This window comes from Pseudochaenichthys georgianus, chromosome 21 (genome assembly GCF_902827115.2).
Source record: "Pseudochaenichthys georgianus chromosome 21, fPseGeo1.2, whole genome shotgun sequence".
Lineage (NCBI taxonomy): Eukaryota > Metazoa > Chordata > Actinopteri > Perciformes > Channichthyidae > Pseudochaenichthys > Pseudochaenichthys georgianus.
Genome location: NC_047523.1, coordinates 9,954,017 through 9,979,866, shown reverse-complemented (window position 1 = coordinate 9,979,866; position 25,850 = coordinate 9,954,017). Strand labels below are relative to the sequence as shown.

Sequence of the window (25,850 nt, the reverse complement as noted above, 5' to 3'; positions counted from 1 at the left end):
GTGAGAGTGAAAAACAGGACAGCACAGATTCACACAGATTAATAAAATCAAAAATAAGATGAGCGATAAAAAATAATAATAATAATGAGAAACTATGAAATAAGAAATGAATAAAACTAAAATGTAATTATCATATATTATAATGTATTGTATTATTAAGTAATATCATACATTAACCCCATTATAGCAGATGCCACATTGAATGGATGAACACATGTATGCATCAATAATTACAACAGAGTATTTCTAAATACAAGTTGTAAAAATACTTATGTATTTAATATTAACCCTTTGGAGTCGAACGTCACGCCGGCGTGATCAGATCACATGACCTGTTCAAGCCGGTGCCGCATAAAAACAACAGTCCGGACAACATTGCCGTGTGTTTCTGTCGAAAGTACTGGCTTGAAACTATATCCCAGTCTTTGTTTCATGCAAAAAGACCCAGTAAACACGGACATACGATGATATAAAGTTAATACATTTCAAAAGTATGAATAATGGAAGCACATATTTGAATATCTTCGCCATATTTTATCATTTTACGAAACGGAAAATACTGGAAACTGTAGATCCTGCTCAACAGGATGTATATGTGTATTTCTGTCGAAAGTACTGGCTTGAAACTATATGCCAGTCTTTGTTTCATGCAAAAATACCCAAGAAACACGGACATACGATGATATAAAGTTAATACATTTCAAAAGTATGAATAATGGAAGCACATATTTTAATATCTTCGCCATATTTTATCATTTTACAAAATGGAAAATACTGGAAACTGTAGATCCTGCTCAACAGGATGTATATGTGTATTTCTGTCGAAAGTACTGGCTTGAAACTATATGCCAGTCTTTGTTTCATGCAAAAATACCCAAGAAACACGGACATACGATGATATAAAGTTAATACATTTCAAAAGTATGAATAATGGAAGCACATATTTTAATATCTTCGCCATATTTTATCATTTTACAAAATGGAAAATACTGGAAACTGTAGATCCTGCTCAACAGGATGTATATGTGTATTTCTGTCGAAAGTACTGGCTTGAAACTATATGCCAGTCTTTGTTTCATGCAAAAATACCCAATAAACACGGACATACGATGATATAAAGTTAATACATTTCAAAAGTATGAATAATGGAAGCACATATTTTAATATCTTCGTTGTATTTTATCTATTTTACGAAACGGAAAATACTGGAAATTGTAGTTTTGAAGACTCAACTATGATGAAGAGAACTCTGAACGTGAGTCAAGCTTTAAGCTTGTTTTTTGACATGGAGGAGGAGGAATCTGTGATGTTGCCCTCTGTGTCGTAGTTGACAGAAACCGCTTTGAAGCGTGGCACAGATAAAGACAGAAAAAACTGATTTTTGTACATAATGTGTATATATATATATTTGTATTATATTTATAATAACACTTTTGCCTTATCAGAATGAAATCCCATGCTACCTCAATCAAACTTTCACATTATCATAGTCACATCCCATGTATATATTTCCAGCTTTTAAATGGTTTCGTTGTGTATGTTTGTGTTATGAAAAATAAAATCATTTTCAAAATCTGTTTTTACGTTTTTGTTGTGATTTTGGGTCCAACATGTTCATATAGTAGAAGATCACCTACATCCAAACGAAATAAATATAATTAATTATGATGAATACGTTAAGTCTTGTTCATTGTTTTTCACTTTTGTTAAATGTTTGATATTTCCGGTGGAAATGGTGGACTATCGGACATTCAAAATGCAGCATATTTCCCCCAAGTGTCTGTCAAAATGCATTTTACGTTTCTAACTTGCAATATCAACAGAAAATCGATCTCCCTGTCTCTCTCTGTGTGCGGGGGATCACAGGAGGGGGGGGGGGGGGGGGGGGGGGGGGAAGAGCTGTGGAATGTGACTCCACACATTCCGATGGCCAATTAGTTTTAAACAAAGGGTCCCCAACATACATAGGAAACATGGGGGGGTTGGAGCTTTTTTAAGGGACAGCATCGCCCTGAGATCTATGCTGCTAATATGTTCATGGCCATAACGCCATTTGTAACATATGGGAAAATGGTGAAAATAACTGGACTGGGACCAATGGGAAAATGCCTCTTCCCCTCAATGTGAAGCAAAAGATTGAGTCCTATGTTTCCAATCGGTTCCCAAATCTGAACATTGACCGTGGTGGCTATATGCATTTGAAAAGCAATATAAATCACACAGTTATTATGCTATAAAAGCACCATCGATTACCTTTCTCCAATTCAAACTCTTGATGGGAAAAAAGGAAGGTGTAAATGGTTGGGCTATACTGTACTGTATACGTTCAATATATAGTATTCGTTTATTAGAGTCGGCTTGACTCGGTTTGCATTCATAAAGAATGCACAAATGTGTTTAATCGTTAATGTCATAGTATTCGTTTATTAGTCCCCGAGGGGAAATGGGTAGCAGCACATCACAGAGGCATTTAAAAAGTGAAGACAATACATTCTGGAAATGTTCACATCAGGCACCTTCAAGTTAAACAATACAGTACAGTAAACAATTAACACAGTAAATTATGTGGATTAAATCACATTTATTTCGTTAAAAATAAACAAAATGACTCGGTTTGCATTCATAAAGAATGCACAACGAAATGCAGTTTAGCTTCTAACCAGGTGCAACAAGCAGTGAAGTGAAAAGTAATGTACACAATCTACAGAATAAAATATATAATGAATTGAATGATGAATAAACAGTGAGGGGTATGAATACACTAGATATCAGCCTGTGAGCAGTATGAACAGTGTGTTAATCGTTAATGTCAGATATGTACTAAGTAAATAGCCTACATTAATTTCATGATGGATTAAACCACATTTATTTCGTTAAAAATAAACAAAATGATTAAATGTAGGGTGAATTGCCCTAATGTGGAACATTTTTGCATTTCAGACTTCGGGAATATATTGCGACATGAAGCCGATACAATAAATCAAAATCCAGTAACATTCTGAAATCCCCAGGATGTGTCCTAATCAAACCAAAAGAGAACATGCAGATATTAAATTCATAAAATAAATGGTAGACATATTAGTACTCTTAGTGCCAAGTTGTCTCAGACAATCTGTTTTCCTAATGTGGGACAGTTCTGTGCAAAATGTGGGACACTGAAAAGTCTATATTAAAAAGCCTCAGTCACCTTCATTCATGTAATAAAAAAATCTCAGGCCAGTAACACTCAAAGCTACAGTAAATGTGCAATACCATGCTATGTTACTATTTATAATGTTATTGTTGTTACAACAGAAGATGTTTTTATTTAAATTGAAGTTAAATGCATCAATCTGGTGCACTGAGGGCAAAATTAGTAGATTTGTGGATACGGCTCTCAACACTCATATGAAACAGAACTGTTCTTACAATGTGTGTTGGAAGGTATTAAATCACTATGCATATTTTATTGTGTAAACACACAGCTGATCACCTGAGAGCTGCCGTTTCATTCAGAGCGTTTAAAAAAAACGACGGTCTGATTTCAACAACTCAATGTGTGATTATTATAGCAGTAATATTAGACACTAATACTACAGTAAACTATTAGCACTGTACATATTATTGTTTGCCCGTGGGATTTGGATGATCGGTATTGAGAGCCGCTGCATTTTCCTCCGGTCGGATGTGATATAAAAACAAAGCGATTATTGTTGTTGTTGTAAACTCACGTGGATTAAATTTAGTGCATTCATTTCAACTCGCGAACATAGATACATTAAATGATCGCGAGGATGACGATCAACCATCGTTGGTTTGACCCTGGATGCATTTCCTGATCTAAAAACATAGCGATGGTTTTGTACTTACGTGAATTAAACATTATTTTGTTAAATAAAAACATGGTGATGTTTAGTAAATGATTACATGTCTCTTATTTAGCACAGAATATGATCCTATCCGTGACATATGGATCTTATGTTATCAGATACCTGTAGATCAGCTGTTTATTTCACATGAGTTTCAGTGTGGCAGCTTTTCACGGCTCCCCCTGGTGGATCCATGATCCATTGCTGCTGGTTTCATTATAATTAAATGTATTTATCAAGGGGGCGTTTCAAGTGCTGCGGCGGGGTTTTACTTTTCAGCAGGGGCCCACCCCGTGCCGATCACGGACCCGCACGGGTAGGCGTCTGAAACGAAGCGCTACATCTGTAGTTGCAGTGTTTCATCTTTATTTAGCTCATGTGGCTGTCACTCTCCATTATGATCTCTGTGTTAGATGAATGACACACTGAAGGTTTCTCATTTCTCTAATTCCCCTCCTCGACTCCTATACTCGTGTCTTAGTCCTGCCCACAGGAGATGCAAGTGGAGGAGTCGAGGAGGGGAACCGAGGAGAGAGGAGGGGAAGCAGCAGGCGTTTAGAGAAATGAGAACTCCTCTCCCTTGAGCGGTCATTTTAAAGAGACGTCCATTAATGATGACAGGAGGCACAGCAGTCCTCTGTCTGATGGACAGATGTGTTCATGACGACTTATATATTTACTTTTAATTCATTGACAGTGCGGTATAATGAGACAATAACAGGCTACAGATGCGGACATATACACACACATATTTATATAAATATACAATTTCTGAATCAAACAAGTATGAGAAAGTATGAGAGCACTCTCATAATAACGTAACACAATCAGAGACTGGATATATCCCCCCCTCTCTCTGGTCGCTGAAATGGGGAATTGAAATTACGGGCCAAAAGTTGTATTTGTTAGAGAATATTCTCCTGTTGTCTGTGTATAGAAGCATTTTAGTGTTTTCACATGTGTCTGCCTGATACTTAGAGCAGGGCACAGGTCAAAGGTCCTGCCTTCCTGTTGGGGGAAGTGTGGCCAACTAGGCAGATGATTTTAAACAGACTTTCTTTGTCTCTGAAGATCCTTTATTTAATTATGATTAGAAAGGGCGCAAACAGAGGCTCCTCCTGGATCCTCTGGTAGAATTGCCTGTGTTTTCTGTGTATTTATCAGTGTTGACTCAGGATTTCTCAATGCACGTTGTGGAAATGCCCTGTACTCACTCACGGCCGTGGCTCTCAATTAAACTCAGTGTTTTGATATAAAGCGGACTCCAGCTTCCATTTCTTCCATCAACATTGCTGAGCAGAAGTTTCTCTCACAGATTGGCGTCACGGAACAGGACACCAAAAGATCTTCAGAGGCTGGTAAGTACAATTCTATTTTGAGATTGTCTTACCAGCGTTTGGGATCAACGGTGTAACACAATTACCTGAGAGAACTGAGCTGCTGCAATTTTTTTGGGTTTCTCTAATAATAATAATAATTCCTTACATTTATTATAGCGCATTATCAATGACTTTACATATACACACGTTGCACATCATACATGCAATGGTCAGAAACTGTGGACAATACCCACAGGAGCAAGTTCAGGTGAAGGGTCTTGCCCAAGGCCTTTACAGACGCAGCAGCGGCGGGTTTCACCCCTTGATCTGATGATCATTGCACAGCGCACTGCGCCACACCGTCCATCTTCACGCCTCGAGGTCATCGAGGCACTTTCACAAGTATACATTGGTATTATACATGTACTGTGGACAATACCCACAGGAGCAAATCCGGGTGAAGTGTCTTGCCCAAGGACACAACGGCCTGACGCAGTGGCGGCGGGAGCGGGTTTCGAACTGGAGTTCCCCAGCACTCCCCCTTGATCTGATGATCGGATGCACAGACCACTGCGCCACCCGTCCCGTCTACTCATTTACATCTGGAGGCTAATCATAACCTCGGGAATCGGTGTCAAGAGGACGTTGTCCTGGCCAATTTCCCCGTGGTTGTTGCTGGGACATGTGTCTACGAGCAAGCACGGCCCATGTGAAAACTATGAGAACATTTGGGGCTAATAAATAACCTCGGAATATCGAATTTCATCGATTTCCTCTGTGTGTGATTCTTTGAATTAAATCACCAGGCAATTACACACAGCACATATTCGGAGAAACTTTTAAAAAGGAGCACCAGTAAAGTGGATTTTCTGAATTAGAATCAATGTCGCAAGATTTGTATTTAAAAGAATCGCCGAATTTAGGAGTTTTCAGAGGATAATTAAAGCCTAAATCAACAGCATTTCTGCGGAGGTGCTGATTATCCGCCCCCTGTGGAGAGCAGCATGCAGAGAGAGGAACATACGGCATTATTTCCGCGACTATTACCATTTTTGAACTAAAGAAAGTGGTCAATGCGTGGTATGAGAATGTTATATGAATTGCTGAGTTTGCTGAACACAACAGTATGAGTAAAGAAGGCTCTCATAATTAAAACCCCCTCTGAAAGTCTCCCTAATTCGGATTAAAATAGGCTGGAAGAGTTTTTGTCGGGCTGAGTTGTTGAGAGTTTTTATGTTTGTTTGTCTAATTGCAGTGTTTGTTTTATTGTACTAACCGTTAAACATGGGTAATACTGTCTCCGCAAACGAGTCCGTTGGTAAGAGGGAGAATGATTCACGCACCAAGACACTTACAAAAAATCCTATTACAGACATTTTTTCCCCTAATATGCCGTCAGGAATTGTCGGAAGAAGCTTGGATTGGAACAAAGTTATGCCGTTCACATCGTTACTTTGTGAGCACTCACAACAGAATAGTCAGAAAGGACAGATTCTGTTTGATTGGCCGTTAACGGGCACTTTTGACATGGCCGTGTTGTGGCAGGCATTCAAATTAATTGAACAGGAGGCGAATTGCTCCTGGGATGTAACGTACATGAAGGACTGCGTTAAAGTTTGGATAAACTCTCCTGCCCCCCCCCCTACCTGTGAGCAGTGTGCTCTGATTGGTCGGGACGTTGCGAGGCTCGCTGCTGCGAGGAGCGGACAGGTTTCTGGGTCGGTGATACAGCGAGAACAAGCTAAACTCATCCTGAGCACACACAAACACTCACAGCCGAAGTAAAAACAATAAGTGTGGCTTGATATTGAGTAAGAAAAAGGTTTATAACGCTGTGAGAATGGGTCTGCGGAGAGCATTTCTCCGTGATCCCAACTCGTCTATTACCAGCGTTCAGGGAGCTCGAAGTCAATGGGGACTCCCTGTTAGTTAGCCAAGGGATCCTGGTGTGTGAGGTGCTCCGCGGATAGGTCTATTCGGGCCAATCCGGTCTTTTGTTGTTGATTTGGGTATTCACACATCACAGAACCCAGGAAGCAATCAATGGAAAATGAGAAATCTCCAACGAGGCGTTCTGGGGCAGCATAGACAGGTCTTTTCTGTGTTAGAGTTTTACTCGCTACAGGGTGTACTTTGAGGGTTTGTGACTCTGAAGACCGTTTACATGCATAAAAACCTTCATAACACACAAAGTGATGGGTAATAACCGGAAAAGCTTGGCATGGGCCCTTTAAACTAATTAATTAACACTTACGGTATAGTTAAAGGACTGAAATAATAAAACAGACTTAAAAAGCACAACAAAATATGTTTATATAATGCAGCACATGGGTATCATACTCTCATATTTTACTGTGATTATACAATACTGGTATTGTGAAATAACAATACATTACTGTTCTGTATACAGTATCATTTTACAGTAGTGTATGCATTAAAACAGTATATTACTGCAGTTTTCTCTTTAACCAATTTTAGATCCTTGTCTCATTTGCAATAGGTGCTACCTGAAATGATAAACAAAAACTGGGATACAATTTAAATAAAAGATGTATTTTGATTTCATTTCAATATTAAGTTCAATATGAAAAAAATGGTAAAATAGGACATTTCATGACAGATATAAATACAACAGTTCATGACAGATTCAAATACAACAGACCAATTAAAATACAAAATCACAAGTAGTGAGGTCACAACATCAAATCACAACAGTAAATCTTCTGTAATTATGTGAAAGTAAAAGGGTCCCCTGCAAGAGAAGTGACCTAAATGGAAAAGGCAGCATATCATTGAAAACTGAACAATGAAATACTATAGAGATCATACATGTATGAAGCACACATACAAAAAACACTTTTAATCCAAAGCAACTTACATACTCAATACTGTGGACAATCCCCACAGGAGCAATTTGGGGAGAAGTGTCTTGCCCAGGGACACAACGACATGCTGACTGCAGTGGGGTTTGAACCTGTGACCCCCTAATCCGAACACCTACGGACAGGCCCGGACTGGCCATCGGGAGGACCGGGAGGTTTCTCGATGGCCTGGCCTGTTAAGTGGCCTGCTGGCCTGAGGAATTTTTTTTGTATGTATTGTGAACGCAACGCTACGCAAATGTGGGTCTGACTCTGCCTCACAGAGGGTGACTGGCTGTCTACACAACCCAGTCTCACGGCATTTCGTGTTCACCAACACGATTTTTAATCTATTGATTCGTGTTCACCAACACGATTTGCCCCTTTTTTTGTCGTGTTGCACAGCACGATTTTAAAAGCAATGTATTCTACTGCCTGCAGCACGTCTTTTTCTCCGGTCGGGTCGAGGAAGACCGGAAGCAGTTTGGTTCATAAAAACATGTTCTTACTCAATATCAAGCCACAGTTATTGTTTTTATTTGAAATCGTATAATTTCTGACTTTTGTTGCCGTCTGTGAGGAAAATAAATGGGGCTCAGAGCCTCAGGATACTGAAATCTGTATCTTTGTTATTCTTTTCAAAATAACACATTGTTATTTACTCACCAATAACACTCAATTATCCTTGCTTTTATTTATTGGTTTAATTCCATAATCTCGGGCTTTTTTGTCGTCCGTCAGGAACTGAATTTCAAAATAAAAATAACCGGAAACAGACGTAGGCATTTCGAGCGATTACCCAAGATCCTCAGCTATGGTTTTAAGCTCGCTTATTGGATGTTTTAGCCGCAATGCATGCTGGGATTTGCTGTTTATATGATATGAAATCCGGAAAACATTTTAAAAGAATAAAATAATACTTAATTCCGAGTGTTCTTGCTTTTCTCTTTGAAAGTCATCACATAACGGCATTGTAATACACGGTTCGGCTGCATTGTATTACAGATCTGCCGTTGTTCTTTATTTATAGAGCCCTGATGAGAAGACCTTTGGATAAACTGAGAAAATGCCGCCGAAACTGAATACTTGACATGGATCATAAATATATTCAACAATTAAACAACATCTTCAATTTCTCTTCACACAATACGTCTCCTTGCAGTATCAACACTAATTCGGCTGACTTTTACATTTGATCTAATTCACAGATAGGTTATATTTACACCATAACGGTGCACAGCTGATATAAAATGACTGTAGTTTTTAAAGATATTACTGATTTTCTTTGAATGTAAGAATGTAAATACTGAGTCTGAAATAGTATAGCAATATGCTGTAAAATTATGTGAAAGCATGAATAAAACGTGTCCTACACTAATAATACAAAGTTATTATGGCTGTGTGTACCTTGTGTGCACCGCCTAGTAGTTAAAGCACGTTATTGAATTATTGTTTTTATGTGTTAATATTATTAATTATTAATTATTAATTAATTATTATTTGAATATTTGAATACAAATATGAAGAGTACATACTTTCATAGGGGGCAAGTAGAAGGTCTGTGATAGAAATATAGAATATAAAAAATCAAGAAGATACTATAAGTGATCTCTACAATAAAACAGTTTAGTGCAGGATGTACAAAGATATTAATAGGAGGAGGTGCAAAACAGAAAAACGAATTAACCTTTATTTAAACATTAAATAACAGATTAAGGTCTTCTTTTAAATAAGAAAAAAACTTTGGGGGTATCTATCTACAGATAAATATTAAGCCTGACAAAGTACTTAACGTCTAATATATTGCTTTCCTGCAATGTTAACTATGTTGAAGCACTTATTTTAACTGATATTATGCATTATGAATTATACTCTTATGTATGTAGATAGAATAAGAAATGTGCAGAATATGAATATGTTTAATGGTGGAGGTACACACATATTTATAGATGTCTTGTAATGCACTGTTGAGGAACCTGTGACCCAAGTGTTTCATTCATTGCATAACTACACCGTAGTTGTGTATATGATATGTCAATAAACCTTTGAAAATCTTGAAAGGGATGTGCAAAATAGCCATAATATACAGTCTTTAATTAACTATTAGTAGAGAATAACGAGTAATGAATATACTTTATTACTCGTTTCCATTCATGTCAATTGCAGATACATGTTTAGTCTTCTCAAGCACCAACTATCAAATATCTCTCCTGATTGTTGGCACTTGACAATCACCTTACCTGAATTTTACTCAGGTCACGTGTAACTAAAGTCTGATTTAAGGGTTGTTTATATTTCACATAATTAATCAGAATCTGCAAAGTAACTCAAATAAATGCAGTGGAGTAAAAATACCAGGTTAACCTCTGAATTGTCGTGGAGTAGAATTACAACAATCAATCAATCAATCAATCAATCAATCAATCAATCAATCAATCAATGTTTATTTATATAGCCCAATATCACAAATGTTACATTTGTCTCAGTGGTCTTCACAGTGTGTACAGAATATCAGTATGACAATACGACACCCTCTGTCCTTAGACCCTCACATCGTACAAGGAAAAACTTCCAAAGAAAACCCAGTTTAAAGGGAAAAATGGGAGAAACCTCAGGGAGAGCAACAGAGGAGGGATCCCTCTCCCAGGACGGACAGACGTGCAATAGATGCCGTGTGTAAATTGAAAAGATAATACATTTGCAACATAGGTAGTCCAAATGTTTGGAAATGCATGTGTGTATAATAGGAAGATGAATCCACGAGGATATCCATCCAGGACCTATGATCCAGGACCACAGCCACGACTCAAGATCCAGCGCTCGCGATCCAGGACACAGGACCGCAGGATCATCCATGACTCCGGATCCCAGCGTATATAGACACCAAAAAGAAAGACATTTGGGGAAGCTGGGTTAATCGGAACATGAGTGTACACGGGTATAGACAGAGAGAAGGAAGAAGTAAGATGTCCCCCGACAAACTAAGCCTATATCAGCAAAACTAGGGGCTGAATCTAATCAGCCCTAACTATAAGCTTTATCAAAAAGGAAGGTCTTAAGCGCACTCTTAAAAACGGATAGGGTGTCTGCCGCCCGAACACAAACTGGAAGCTGATTCCACAAATGTGGAGCGTGATAAGAAAAGGCTCTGGCTCCCATTGTACTTTTAGAGATTCTAGGAACAACCAACAACCCTGCATTCTTGGAACGCAATGCCCTAGTAGGACAGTAGGGTATAATGAGTTCTTTAAGGTAAGATGGCGCCTGCCCATTAAGGGCTTTGTAGGCGAGAAGAATAATTTTAAATTCTATCCTGTGTTCTATAGGGAGCCAGTGTAAGGCAGCCAGAACCGGAGTAATGTGGTCCCTTTTCCTAACTCTGGTTAGTACACGAGCCGCAGCATTTTGAATCAGCTGAAGCGACTTGATTGACTTCTTGGTACTCCCTGATAATAAAGAGTTACAATAATCCAGCCTAGAAGTAACAAATGCATGGACTAGTTTCTCTGCATCGTTTTGAGGCAAGATATGCCTGATCTTTGCAATGTTACGTAGATGGAAGTAGGCGGTCCTTGAAATTGATTTTATGTGGGCGTTAAAGGATAAATCCTGATCAAATATAACACCAAGATTCCTTACAGTCTCACTGGAGGCCAAATTAATGCCATCCATAGTTAGTATGTCTTTAGATAATTTGTTTCGTAGATTCTTCGGGCCAAGTACAATAACTTCAGTTTTGGTCGTGTTTAACATCAAAAAGTTTAAGGTCATCCACGTTTTTAAGTCCTTAAGGCAGTCTTGAATTTTATTTAGATGATTAATTTCATCAGGCTTGATTGATAAATATAGTTGAGTATCATCCGCATAACAATGAAAGTTTACAGAATGATTCCTTATAATATTGCCTAACGGAAGCATATATAATGTGAACAAAATAGGTCGGAGCACTGAGCCCTGTGGCACTCCATAGCTAACTTTGGTTTGCGTGGAAGATTCATCGTTAACACGTACAAACTGAGAGCGTTCAGATAGATAGGACCTAAACCAGCCTAAAGCAGTTCCCTGTATGCCAACTAAGTGCTCTAGTCTTTGCAATAGGATATCATGGTCGATAGTATCAAATGCAGCACTGAGATCGAGCAAAACAAGAATAGAGACAAGTCCCTTGTCTGAGGCTATTAGAATATCATTTGTGACTTTAACCAGAGCTGTCTCTGTGCTATGATGTGTTCTAAAGCCAGACTGAAAATCTTCAAATAAATCATTGTTTTTTAAGTAATCACACAACTGTTTTGCGACCGCTTTCTCAAGAATTTTTGAGAGGAACGGAAGATTAGAAATAGGTCTATAGTTGGCTAAAACCTCTGGATCGAGGTTGTGCTTTTTAAGAAGCGGTTTTATCACTGCTACTTTGAATGATTGTGGAACATAGCCTGATAATAAAGACATATTCATAATATTTAATAAAGAAGTGCTAATTAATGGAAAAACTTCCTTCAACAGCTTAGTTGGAATTGGGTCTAACATGCACGTTGATGGTTTCGAACAACAATGAGCTGTCATGTGGGTATATTAATGCTGCGCATTATGGACACAAGCGATTTTCACCCATTTATTAATTATATGTTTTACATTTGATAACACCAATGTGTTTAATACTGGCAACTTCTAATTGTGGAAAAAACGAAAACGTTCAGTAGAGACGTCCCATAGAACATTTTGCGAAACACAATATGTGTAGTTCTGGGGGGGCGTTCGATTCCAGTTTTGGATAGTCTGGCGTGGTTTTGTTCCATTTCACACAGCTGTTTGACGCTCTGCGTAACCTTACGGGGACTGTAGTCCTAAACGATAGCTGTGGATTATGGGTAGCGTAGTGTCTTCGGCCATCCTAAACTCAGAAATGTTGACAATCGCAATGATGCTCGAAATGTCCCTTATAGGCCTACGTCTGTTTCCGGTTATTTTTATTTTGAAATTCAGTTCCTGACGGACGCCAAAAAAGCCCGAGATTATGGAATTAAACCAATAAATAAAAGCAAGGATAATTGTGTGTTATTGGTGAGTAAATAACAGTGTGTTATTTTGAAAAGAATAACGAATTAGAAGGAAAAAAATATTTAAAAATACAGATTTCCGTATTCTGTGGCTCTGAGCCCCATTTATTTTCCTCAGACGGCAACAAAAGTCAGAAATTATACGATTTAAAATAAAAGCAATAATTGTGGCTTGATATTGAGTAAGAACATGTTTTTATGAACCACACAGCTTCCGGTCTCCCACGACCCGACCGGAGAAAAAGACGTGCTGCAGGCAGTAGAAATACATTGCTTTTAAAATCGTGCTGTGCAACACGAAAAAAAGGGGCAAATCGTGTTGGTGAACACGAATCAATAGATTAAAAATCGTGTTGGTGAACACGAAATGCCGTGAGACTGGGTTGGTCTACATGATGTGGCCTGCTGACATGGCCACTTTCATATAGATCATATACACTAAAGCCCTCGATTGGTCTCTGTGTGTCATTCAAGCTCGGGAGGGTGTGTATGTGTGGTGCGAGCGAGAGAGAAAGCGCGCGCACCGGTTACTTTTTTTTTAAAATAGTAACCCATCTCCATATGTTTATTCTGGGGTAGTAGATTTAAAGTTTAGGGCTATCACTATGGGCAGCAACGATATTGACAAATAAATCCAGACAAATGGCACAAAAGAAAACTATATGTATAATTCCCAGCCTGACTTATTGTCCCAGTCCGGCCCTGCCTACGGACAACCCACTACGCCACACATCACAGTATTACAGTATGGTTTTAAAGTGCTGTATACATTTCCCGCCTAAGGATAATATTCCCACAATGCAGCATAATGTACAGTATTACAAATTCAAAGTAAATTACTGTGGGTAATACAGCAATTTACTGCCTACATTACAGATTTTTTTTTACAGTGTATGCATCCCGCAAAATAAATGAAAAGCAGAATAAAGCATAGTGTTCTTTGTGAGCGGCCGTGAGCCCTCAGATCGTTTTCAAAGCTGTTCCCAGAAGCCACCATGTTAGCGTCGGGCTTTCTCGGGTTGGGCCCTAAATTGACGAACTTCTCATCGCAGGACATTAGACACAGATTGTTCGCTCCAGAAAGCTCAAAGCAAAGGTAGCTGGCTTAGAACTGGTTCCTACTGAAAAAAGATCCAATCGGTGTGAGTATCAGGGTAGGAATTTCACGGCTGCCCCTTGGTCTGGCCGTGATGCCCCGAAAATAATTGTCGGGGAGAGTGGGGTAAGTTGAGCCATTTTGTAGTTATGCTGTCCTCCTAAGCAAGGAGAAATGACACATAGTAAAAATGAAAACACACACCTATAATTCAGGACGTCTCCTATCAATGGCAATGATAATAATTAATATTTTATCAAGGGAAGTGAAAATATTACTTCTAAAAAAAAAAAGTCTTGTGGCTCAACTTGCCCCAGTGTAGGGGTAAGGTCAGGGGGGTAAATTCAACTTGAAATGTAGCCTACAATGAGCTCTTATTATCAACTTGGCCTACTTTCATTCATTTCTCCATTGAAAAACGTACTTACTTTATCACCATTTTAGAAAAAATAGCCTAGCATTAACATTCAGAGTCATCTTTAGTGTGACGTTTAGATACTACTGGGACCCCAAAGCAGAGACTGACAAAAAATAAAGTTTCAAAAAGTTTAATAAACAAGGTAATCCAAGGCAGGTACTGACGACAGGGAGCTTGGCTGGCCGTAGTAAACCAAAAACAAAGCTGCGGGAAAACGTTTCCGACCAAAACTCAAAAATAACTCCTTAACCAACTACAACAGACTCCAGGCTGCAGAAAGGCACTACGGACCGCGGGACAGCATGAAAAATACTCTGGCAGAGAAGTGAGGTGAGGGCCAGGCTCTTAAAGAGCAGGTAATCAAGTGAGTGGGGACAGGTGTGCCTCATCTGCAGCCAGGAGTAACCAGCCACGCCCCCCTGTCACACACCAGCCCTGCAGAGACAGAAAGACAGAGTAGTGAGGGGTAAAAGGAGCACACAACAAGTTAAACACAAAAACAACAAAAGCCCCATGCAAAACATAACAGTACCCCCCCCTCAAAGGACACCTCCTGGCGGCCTACCAGGACTATCCGGGAAACGGACATAAAAGTCTCTCAAGAGTTTTGGGTCCAAAATCAGCGAGCGAGAAACCCATTGTCCCTCCTCTGGCCCATACCCCACCCAATCCAGTAAATACTGGTATCCCTTTGAACCTTCAGCAACCTCCGTACAGTGAAGGCCGGGTGGTTGTCGATGAGCCGGGGGGGTGGAGGGGGTTTGGTTGGAGGGCAAAGAGGGCTGCAGGAAACTCTCTTAAGGAGTGACACATGAAAAGTGGGGTGCACCTTCAAGACAAGAGGACCTTGGACCGGACCAACCCGACCAACCCGATTTGTATATATCGCAGCAAGCTCGTGAAAAAGACAAAATGTATCAATGAGGCTTCTCACGTAGCTGGTACACCAGAAAGGCATGGCTAACTGGATGCAAACAGGTAAATGCTGTCTTTTGTTTCCCATGCTTGCTCTTCAAACAGCCGGGGACAGATAAGATCTGTTCAGAAGTACAAACCACAGACTGTCTGTGTCATGGCGAATACAGTCGCTGGTTTATTTATGTCTGTATAGGCCGTTGTTGTGAGTGTGGACGGTCGGAGCATTTACAACGTTAGCTTAGCCGATCTCCATTTAGAAAACACGCATTTTAAAAGGTTTTCCGCCTGCCGTCTGTCTGCAGACTTGTCAAAGCATTAATTCATGGTTTTGACTATCCGGTATCAGTATGTTGTTACTTCGGCATCATTTTGAAACGTGTATTACAATTAAATCACGGTCAAATATGTTCATCTTGTTGTAGTTGTAGCCCCCTTGCCAGCGATTCTCTCTCTAGTTTAGCATACTCAGCCCGACTCAGCCTGGTTGTTCCTGGCCCTAGAACCACAATTTTATGGGGCCAGAAAAACTGTGAATTAGGACCCGCTAGCCGGTACTAGGCCAAGTGGAAATGCAACGAAAAACGGGCCCCGCACGGCTCGGCACGCTTAAAGCGAGCTCCGCGCTGCAGTGGAAACGCGCCATTACATCACCAGAAGTCCTAATTTAAGGGGTCATTTCTCCCAAAAAGAATTGTTTTACTCACTATATCAACAGCCCCACCAAAAATATTTTCCACCAGCCGCCACTGGATATTACTAAGGAGGCATAGGCCTGTATGATGATATAATGTTTGACATTATTGATATTAAAAAAGTGGTGTGTTTTTCTTATCAGAAAGTGAAGTTATTTATTTGTAAGCTCCAAATCCTAATTTTTCCCTCAATGGCCTTGACCCTAAAATGACGAAGTTCCAAGCCTGGTGAGTATATAAACAAAACGTATACCTCCTTGAACTTTAATTGACTTGATTGATTGTTGAAATGATTACAAGTATTTTCTAAGGTAAAATGGGTAACTATCTGACATAAGGCTTCACAAATGTTCATGAATGTGAATCAGGTTAAGGAAATTAGTATTCCTATATCACCAAGAGTTACATTCTATGGAAGCCCATATGGGATTTATTAAAACGATAATGTCAACTTGAGGAAGGAAAATGTAATTCCATGACAGGATGAGGATTTTCCACATAGGTGCTATTTTAGTAAAAATGCAATTATGGTTTGCATACCTATTTTCCATAATCGATGGACGCTCTATGATCATATTACATTAGAAAAAGCTGGACAATATATATATTAATATATATATATTCCATTTAAATTTAAATATGCAATTAAAATGAATGTAATCCTAATAGTCCAAGTATTGTTGTTGTTTTTCCCTTGGTTTTTCAGTTGCAAATCTCAATCAGAAAAACTGAATTTCAAAGCTAAATAATATTCGCTATAAGAGCAAATATTTATTATTTATAGCACTGATACATTTATACAAATATTTTAAGCTAAAATAAGTGATACCAAGAACATTCTTCATGTAAAAGTGAGTGGACAGAAGTCAGGAAGCGAGGTGAAAACCAAAAAATAATAAAGCAAAAAAGGGAGGATCAGAGTGGGAAATAGGAAGAAGGGTCTCCTATTGGGGACAGTAGACCAAAGAAAACATAGAGGATGATGATCACGGTCAAAGACGAGCAGAGGATGATGGATGGGGGCTGTGGCAGGCATCCAGTGAGAGCAACAGTCTGATGGAGCATGGAAAGGCAAAGGCAGAAAATAGGGAAAGTTGTCTTTTGTGACCCTTTATCAATGGCTTCAACATTGGCCCTGTCTTCTTGTGGACACTGGAAGGACAAACACTATTTGACGTTATATATTGCCTGTGGACAGAGCCTAATAGTGTGTTTGATTTGAAAAGAGAAAAACATTGCCTTGCCTGATATTTCATTTTAAGTACATTTTAGGGACAAGACCTATGATTACCGGCAGAATCCACTTAAGTAATTGGATAACCAGACTGAATAGAGGCATGAAACACTTAAACCACAGCTCTGACAGCTGCAGGGTGATGATTTTCAAATAAACACTTCAAAGAAGATGACTATGAACAATCGTGAGTCAAACATGAGGGTATCTCTTTTACAGAAATATGTCAAGGAAATGTTGAAGTGGGATTCGGAGATGCTTCTCCTCCTTTTGCTCTGCCTTTTATCTGCTATACTCTCTTTCCCACACCTGATAAAAAGAACAATCTAGATTGTGAGAAAACATTAAAGCTCCAACCCTCAGGACAAACCCCTGCTGGGAACACCTGTCAATCAAAACCTCTCCCGGTGCAACTCGCTGAAGGATACATTTATGTTTGCAGATGACATCAGCGATAGAACGATCGCCCATTTATCTTCAGGCTGTGCTAAAAATGACCAACAAGGCAATTCTCAGTTTATTTGGGATATGGTAGCATTGATCCTTGTCAAGATGAGACACAGTGACAAAGGCAAGGCTGAGAAAAAGAGGCGGGATTGGTCTTTTAAACAGGAATTTTTCAGAGACTGTTGTGACTTCTTTTGTGGAGGTTATTGTGTGACGAAAACTGTCCTCTGTAAGATTGTCCTCTGTAGTATAGTTTTTCCGTTGACCTTAGTTGTACTGAAAATTATTCTTGTATAAAACTATCCATGTATATAATCTTATTTAAAGATTTGCTATTATGCTATTTTTAGGCATATATTATGGGTCCCAGATATCTAAAAATATATAAAAAATGTCTGTGTTTTGCTCAAAATATCAAACAGATCATGCATTTTAGACGTCACTCATATCCCTCTATTTCAGCCCTGTTAGAGAAGTGCTGATTCTGGGTCAGTAGTTGCTGGCCCCGCCACCTTTTGAGCACGCCAAGGCAAGCAGTGAGGTTTCCTCTCTGCCTGCAGTTACTCAGCTAAATGCTGCAGTGATTACAGGCCATATAATGTACCAAACCACTTCAAGGATTATTTCTGAAACAGTATGGAGCTCAAATGCCTTTTTTCTTGCGGGTTTACTACAAGGTGAGTTCCTTTTTTTTAATTTCCTGCTTTTTTACACATACTCTCTCCAGTACAGGTTAGCTCTGAGTGTTAAGGCCCTGACACACCAACCCGATTTTGGGAGTCAGAGGCCGTCAGAGGCTGTCGGGCATTCGCGGCGCCGTAGTCAGGTTGGTGTGTCCCGCACCGTCGAACGTGACACGCCTTATTTGGACTGCCAGACCCGATGCATGGCCGATTCAACATGTTGAATCGGCCATGCATCGGGTCTGGCAGTCGGACCAAATAATCACTCTGATTGGCTATTCAGCTAGCAAATCAGTGCATGAGAAGCGAAGCGGAAGTGAGGGACGTAAACAAACGATTTAAGAAGGCACACACAGACTGCTATTCATTTTCATCTCATCATGGCGATCTGGAATGATGCAAACGAAGACCTGCTCATCACCTTGATCCAGGAGAGGCCAGCTCTGTATGATATTACGGAGAAAAGATACTCTTCTTCTTCTCTGTCTTCCGGTTGTTGCCTCTTTTGAATGACGAATACACACTACCGCCGCCTGTTGGTAAGGAGAGTTATTGCCACTCACGCACTGAAGTCGGTGCGGTGTGTTCCCGTGCGACACATGGCCAAAACGCAGGAGAACACGGCCAGGCAACAGCCGACTTCAGCGTCGGCTAGTCCTCTGGTGACTGCTTGGTGTGTCAGGGCCTTTAGCGATGCTTGCTAATGTAAACAATGACCATATTACGTACAAAAACATGTAGCGCATTGTTTCTGATAGCGACGTTTCTGATAGGGCCGTGGGTGTAAATACAGCCCACATTTCCGATATTACGTCATATCGGCAGCAAACCTGGATCAGCTCCGTTGTACCCCCGTTTTTAGAGATGTGGGTACGGTGAGTTCCCTGACACACCGGGGGGAAAATACATCAAAAAGTGCATTTTGCATGATAGGAGACCTTTCAATCTATTAAAATATGTTATTTTTGTTTTAATAAGGTATCACAAAAACTAGTTGTATGTGAAAATAGTTAAATGCGGTTCATCATAAGCTTTAAGGAGCTTTCTTGCTAGTTATATGGGTCACAACTCTACTGTTTTAGATTTTTTAATTCCTCTCAAAGAGCCATTGAAAATAATTGGAATGGTAAATGGAATATATTTATATAGCACTTCAACCAGTATTCGCGACCACTAAAGCTCTTTACACTCAAAAGTTATTATATACACCTCATTCATACTGAGCAATGTGCCACTTGCTTCAGAAACAGCTAACATTCACACACCATTGGCTAAAGCTTTGGGAGCAACTTGTAGTTAAAGGACTTCATCAGTTGGCCAGCAACACAACTGTAACAGAATGTTGTGCCATAAGCTTACCATTCCGCTCTCTATCAGTACAAATATATTTGAGGGAAAAGCCCAGATTTTCGCATGATATGGGGTTTTCCTAGACAAATATAGTATGAGGGTGCTGATCTTGTATATAAGATTATATAAATTCTCGCGAAAACATGACGCTTGTATACAAGATGGGGCTGTCGACGTAAATAAATAAATATTGTTTTCTGGCATCACTTTAACATTTTAGAGGGACAAATCAGCATTTTGGTATGAGGGCTGTTACAGAGTTGACCCTGGAATTATGCATTTGGTATTGAGACCAAATTCTCTGACATTCCCTTAACAATATTCTGCAGGTTGCTATGAAACCCTGAATACTGTTGCCATGACCACTTTCCCAGATGCCGCAGCTTTCTTGGTAGATTCCATCTTTACCGCAGCCTACTTGGATCCGTTTCTCGCTGCGTTTTCCCTCGGTGATGTGAACGATTCCAGCCTTGGCAACTATACACATTTGCACTAAATCAGTCAATTAGGGCAGGTCCTCCTCTTATGGCAGACAGGCAGCTCCTCACCTACAGGACCTTACATGGCTGTGATCCAGCCAGTCCCATCTATCTGAGCTCCGACCTTAACTCATATTTCCTGATTTGCCGTTTGCCTCCTCTCTATGGCCTCCCAATGCTTCTGATTTTGAACACTTCCCTAAAAACAAATGCACATACCTAAGATCAGAGTTTATTTGAGCAGATAATGGACATTTTGGAGCATGTGGTGCAACTACTCACCACCACAAAGTAGTTATACTGTGTATGTAATGTAATTTATGTATATACATATTGAGTGAGGGCAATTAAATTAAATACTACCTTTTTTTTCAGTTCATATCTCTAAAAGGCAAACCTCATAAATCCTCTCTGTGGGGTGAGACTATGAGGTGAGTCGATGTAGAAGAAGAGGGCCAAGGTGGCCTTGATCCCCACACTGCTGTAGAAACAGCTGGGTGGTAATTGAAGAGAGACCCCCGGAGGTACTGGACCCGGCTGCTGCAGGATTCAGGCCTCTGCAAAGTCCCAGGGTCCCAGGCCTGCTGTTCTCTTCTGTAAGCCACAGCACAGCAGTCGACAGGGTCAAGAGATCCATGAGCAGTAAACTCCGGTATTTCTGCTTAACTACTGGTGGACTACAAAACCTGGAGTGGTATTTTATTGAATAAAAATGTATGCAATAAAAAACAATCAATGAATAAAAGATGACCTTTAAGGCTTTAGGTTGCTCTGGTATTTCACATTATGTTCAGGTGCAATGGAAACTGCTTTTTTGTCCTAAAAAGTAGTTCATATCAAATGTAAATCCTATTGTTTTACCAATGCACTTTGGTAAAAACAGAATACTGGACAGGAATAAGGCTGACTAATTAATTGATTTTACTTCAAAAGAGTGCAACCTTCAAATGGCATGAGCTATAATTTGATTTAGACTACACTTCAACATAAGGACTCTGATCCTCAATATCACTGCCGGTGAAGATTGTTTTCGTATTCTTTTTGTGTTTATCTACTTTTTGCCGTTTGCTTTTAACATGGTTTGCAACATGAAAGCCGACCGCACCAACTCTGCTATACAATAAAGCAGAGAGGAACTTCTTCACATGAGAAAGTTTGTGTACAATAGCCCACCGACAGACAATGGAGATTCGCCATGGCTACCTGTTGTCCTACCTGAGAGACGCAGGAGAAAGACAAAGCGGGGGTCCCGCGCCAGGCTGCTGGTCAGACCGACCCCCTCTTCCGAGTATTCTTCTGGCTAATGTTCAATCGATTGAAAATAAGCTAGATGAACTCAGAAGTCGGATTGCTTTTCAACGGGACCTTAAGAACTGTAACGTGTTCATTCTCACTGAGACTTGGCTCAACCCCGCTATCCCGGACTCCGCCATTGTTCCAGTCGGCTTCACTATTTTTCGCCAGGACCGGACAGTTAACTCGGGTAAAAGTAAGGGAGTGTGTCGTGATTAACAATAACTGGTGTACAGATGTGAGGATTATTTCTTCGGACTGTTCCGCTCATTTAGAGCACCTTATGATCACATGCCGGGCTTTTCACCTGCCGAGAGAATTCACATCAGTTGTGATTACAGCAGCAGTGTCGAGCCGTCAGGGCCCTCTAGGCCAGGGGTCGGCAACAGGCGGACCGCGTTCCGGATCCGGACGCTGACCTATACGGACCCGGAGCTATAATCAATACATTAATAGGGGATTTTTCGGCTCCTCCCACTTTTTTAACGCTGATTTGGGTGACTTGTGTAATTCGTGGAGAACCGAAGAGTTTTCGTTTTGGGGGTGGGGGGGGTCCGACTGACGGACAACTTCTCACTTCAAAAAAGAAGAAGAAATCTAGACCGCAAAAATAATTAAACAAGTGAGTGTCTGTTTTTCCTGGCCAAGGACAGGTTCCTTGAACACAACACGAACGTAACTTGTCTTCACGTGGTATATGTCTCGTCTGAAAGGAGTGCTGACAGAGAGCACCGGAACGCCGCTCCAGCCCTTAAAATATTGCAATACCCATAAGGAGCCGTACACATGCCGCAGTGTTTGCGTGGCTGTGTCTTTAGTTGTAAGCACAGTGGCGATCTGTTATTATCATCTGGTTAGCTAGCTATGCTAACGAATTTAAAGCGCTTTTCTACAACCAGGTGGAAGAGAGCTCTCTCCTGAGAGGCTCAAATAACCTCAGCTCAGTGAAGTTAAGGCACACCTTGATATGATCAATATAGTTATTAATGAGACTAAATGAAAAGCAGGTATAAAATACTATATGACAGTAACAAAAAAGTTGTTAAAAATAACAAGAATAGAGTTTAAAATGGGAGTGATTTGTAAAATATCCAAAAAGAAAAAAAATATGCTTACAGTTCTGTTTCATATGGGTGTTGAGAGATGTATCCATAGATCTCTTAAGGTTGCTCTCGAAGTGTACCAGATTGATGCTTTTAACTTCAATATTTAAAAAAAAAAATCTTCCCGGGGGAGCATGCCCCCGGACCCCCCTAGAGGATGGATAGGATACTAAATACATTTGCACACATCTTGTGTCCATATCTTTCTGTGTTGGTGGTCATGCCACACCATGCACATGCATGCATGCATGTGTGAGTCATGGTGGGATATCTGAATTAAGAGGTTGCTTTTTCTTTGCACAGCATGAAAGAAAGGCCAAATGAATGGGCTGTGATTTTAGTTTTTTTAAGCAGAGGTTGAGTTCAATCATTTGTACAACCCTCGGAGGATGTTGTAAAAATTGAAAGGAAAAAGGTTCCCCACCCCTGCTGTAAATAATAATAAAAACCCTTGATTTGTAACTTAACATCTCTGTCTCCTATTGATCTGAGTATATTATAAAGAATAGCCAGTTAATTGAAGCATTATAGCACAGGCCTTTGTCAGATGGTATATTACGCTGTTTTTTTTCTGCTTCGAATAGTTCTCTCTTTTTCACCATACCTGTGTTTGCATCACTGTAACCAATGAGCACCTGCATGTGTATGAGAATAGCCCTGTCTCCATGTCGGCCCAGATTTACAAACTCCTGGCAGGACAAGCTCGAGCTCAATTCTTACACTGAATTTTAAAAAGTGAGTGAGGGACTGCAATATAAGAGGGAAAGAAAGAGAAACTTTAAAACTGTTAAATTGTTATGATGTGTAAAGACTGATATTGTTCTATAATCGTCTGAAACTGTTGAGTCATGATGTGAAACGGTTAACAAAGAAAAAGGGACTCTCAAGCTGCTGCCACACTTTATTTTATTTATCTAAAATTAAGCACTTTTAAGATGCACATATTTTCAAAAGCTATTTTATTTATTTTCTCTATTTTATTTGTAAATGCAGCCCGAGAGGAACATTACACATATCCACAGTATTTCCTGTATAGTTCAATGTTAATTGACAATAAATATTGTTGTTTTTGAATTGTACTTTATTTGATTGGCAGTCAGTTGTTGATTACATGCGGACGTTGATAAAGCTACAGGTCACTTCAATATATATCACACTAATTCATGAAGCAAGTTAGACATTTTGATGTTCCGGACCTTTGCATGGGGAGATTTTCTCTAACTGGACCTCGTTGAATTTTAGTTGAAGACCCCTGCTCTAGGCCCTCTGTGAGGGCCTAAGATATTCTAAAAAATAATATTTGAAAACATTTTTTATATTTTTTTGTTGTTACATTTTTCATTAGTTTTACCAAAATAACTTGATTTAATTGTATTTAAAATAATATTTCCAAAGAAATAAATCCTTCGAATTCTGCCTCTCGGATTCCCTCGACAGAAAGCAATGGGATTTCTCCATAGGATTTTGGAAAATAGCTCGAAATAAGGTCTGTGGAAAACGAACCTGTTAGATTTGCACGTTTTGTTCAGCCGGATAATATCCACATGTCTACCCTACTTTTATTATTTTCGAATCATAAATCTAATCGATAGATTTATGATCGATAGATTTATAATTAGCATAAGTTCGTTCATGATGGCTCACTTCAGTGATAGTGATGACATCGTTGCGAAATTATTAACCGAGTCATTTTCAAGATTGAGTTACAATGATAAACTGGAGTGGCTGAATGACCCGCAAGTGCTTCATCCAAAAGGACAGGAGGATGGACTTTGTGTTTAAGTGATTTGATCATCAAAGGTAGGCCTAAGTCATTTTCAATGCGGGCCGCCGTGCCGACTTCATTCATTTGTAATTGTTACTTGGCTGTGGGTGCCCTGTCATGATAGGTGTTTATATAAATCATGTTGTTTTGTGTGGTAGAGGGTCGCTGTCATTGATGCGTTTTGCACCACGGGCCGCTGTTTTGATATTCCGCTGAAGTATACGCTGTGACGTAATATCTCTTCTTTTTTTTCGAGGGAAGGGGGGGGGGGGGGTCAGAGGGCCTAGGTATAAAAGTCACGGCTCGCCACTGTACAGCAGTGTATATTTCGCCGCAAACCAACAATAACACGGCACTCGATCAGCTGTTTGGGATTATCGACACGGCCAGAGGCGGCGTTTGTTGTGGCCGGGGATTTTAACACCGCTAACATAAAGAAGGTCCTGCCGTAGTACTACCAACACATCATTTGCCCGACTCGCGGGGGAAACATACTGGACCATGTTTATTCCCCTTTTCGACATGGATATAGGGCTCGCCCTCACCCTCCCTTTGGCAAATCAGACCACATCTCGCTGCTGCTGACTGCTTACAGACAGAAACTCAAACGGGACAGCGATGGAGTGAGGACTCAGAATCAGCACTGCAGGATTGCTTTGCATCTACGGAGTGGAGTTTGTTTTTCAGGACAACAAGATCAACACACCCACGGACACGGTCATCTGCTACATTGGGGAATGCATTGATGACGTGGTATCGAAGGTTTCTGTACGAACATTCCCGAATCAATAGCCCTGGATAAACGGCAAGGTGCGTGGCATCTGAAATCGCGCACAGGGCTGGAGATTTGGAGGTGTACAGGAAATCTAGATATGAACTCCCGAGAGCTATCAGCAGTGCAAAGGGACAATACAGAGAAAAAGTGGAGGCTGACTTTAGAGGCTGTAACACCAAGAACATGTGGGCGGGACTAAGAACAATGACAGACTACAAAGGAGCAGCGGGGGGTGCTGCAGGACTGTCTGCGTGTGTATCTCTCCCAGATGAACAGTTTTTTTGCACGATCTGAGAGCAGCCAGGCTGGGGAGGCACAGAAGGACCAGGGGCCCTGCCCTTTTGTTTTAAAGATCAAATGCAAAGATTTTTTTATAATTGCCAGTAAAATCGAAATCATATAGCTACAACACTATCTAAGATATTGCAGTATTAAAATCGGAGATAATATGCGTCTGGCAATGCGCAATATTTATTTTGTTCAACCCCCAACACCAAGTCCGACGATTTATT

At 40.1% G+C, this 25,850-nt stretch overlaps 1 protein-coding gene across 1 annotated transcript; it reads right to left on the bottom strand.

The window, feature by feature from the left end:
• Positions 1-10,488: 10,488 nt before the first annotated feature.
• On the bottom strand, positions 10,489-11,949 carry LOC117466621 (uncharacterized; the record flags this gene model as incomplete). Its single annotated transcript, XM_034109984.2, has 1 exon — positions 10,489-11,949. A coding segment is annotated over one exon (897 nt), but the record flags the coding sequence as incomplete, so codon positions are not given.
• Between the last annotated feature and the right edge of the window lie 13,901 nt (positions 11,950-25,850).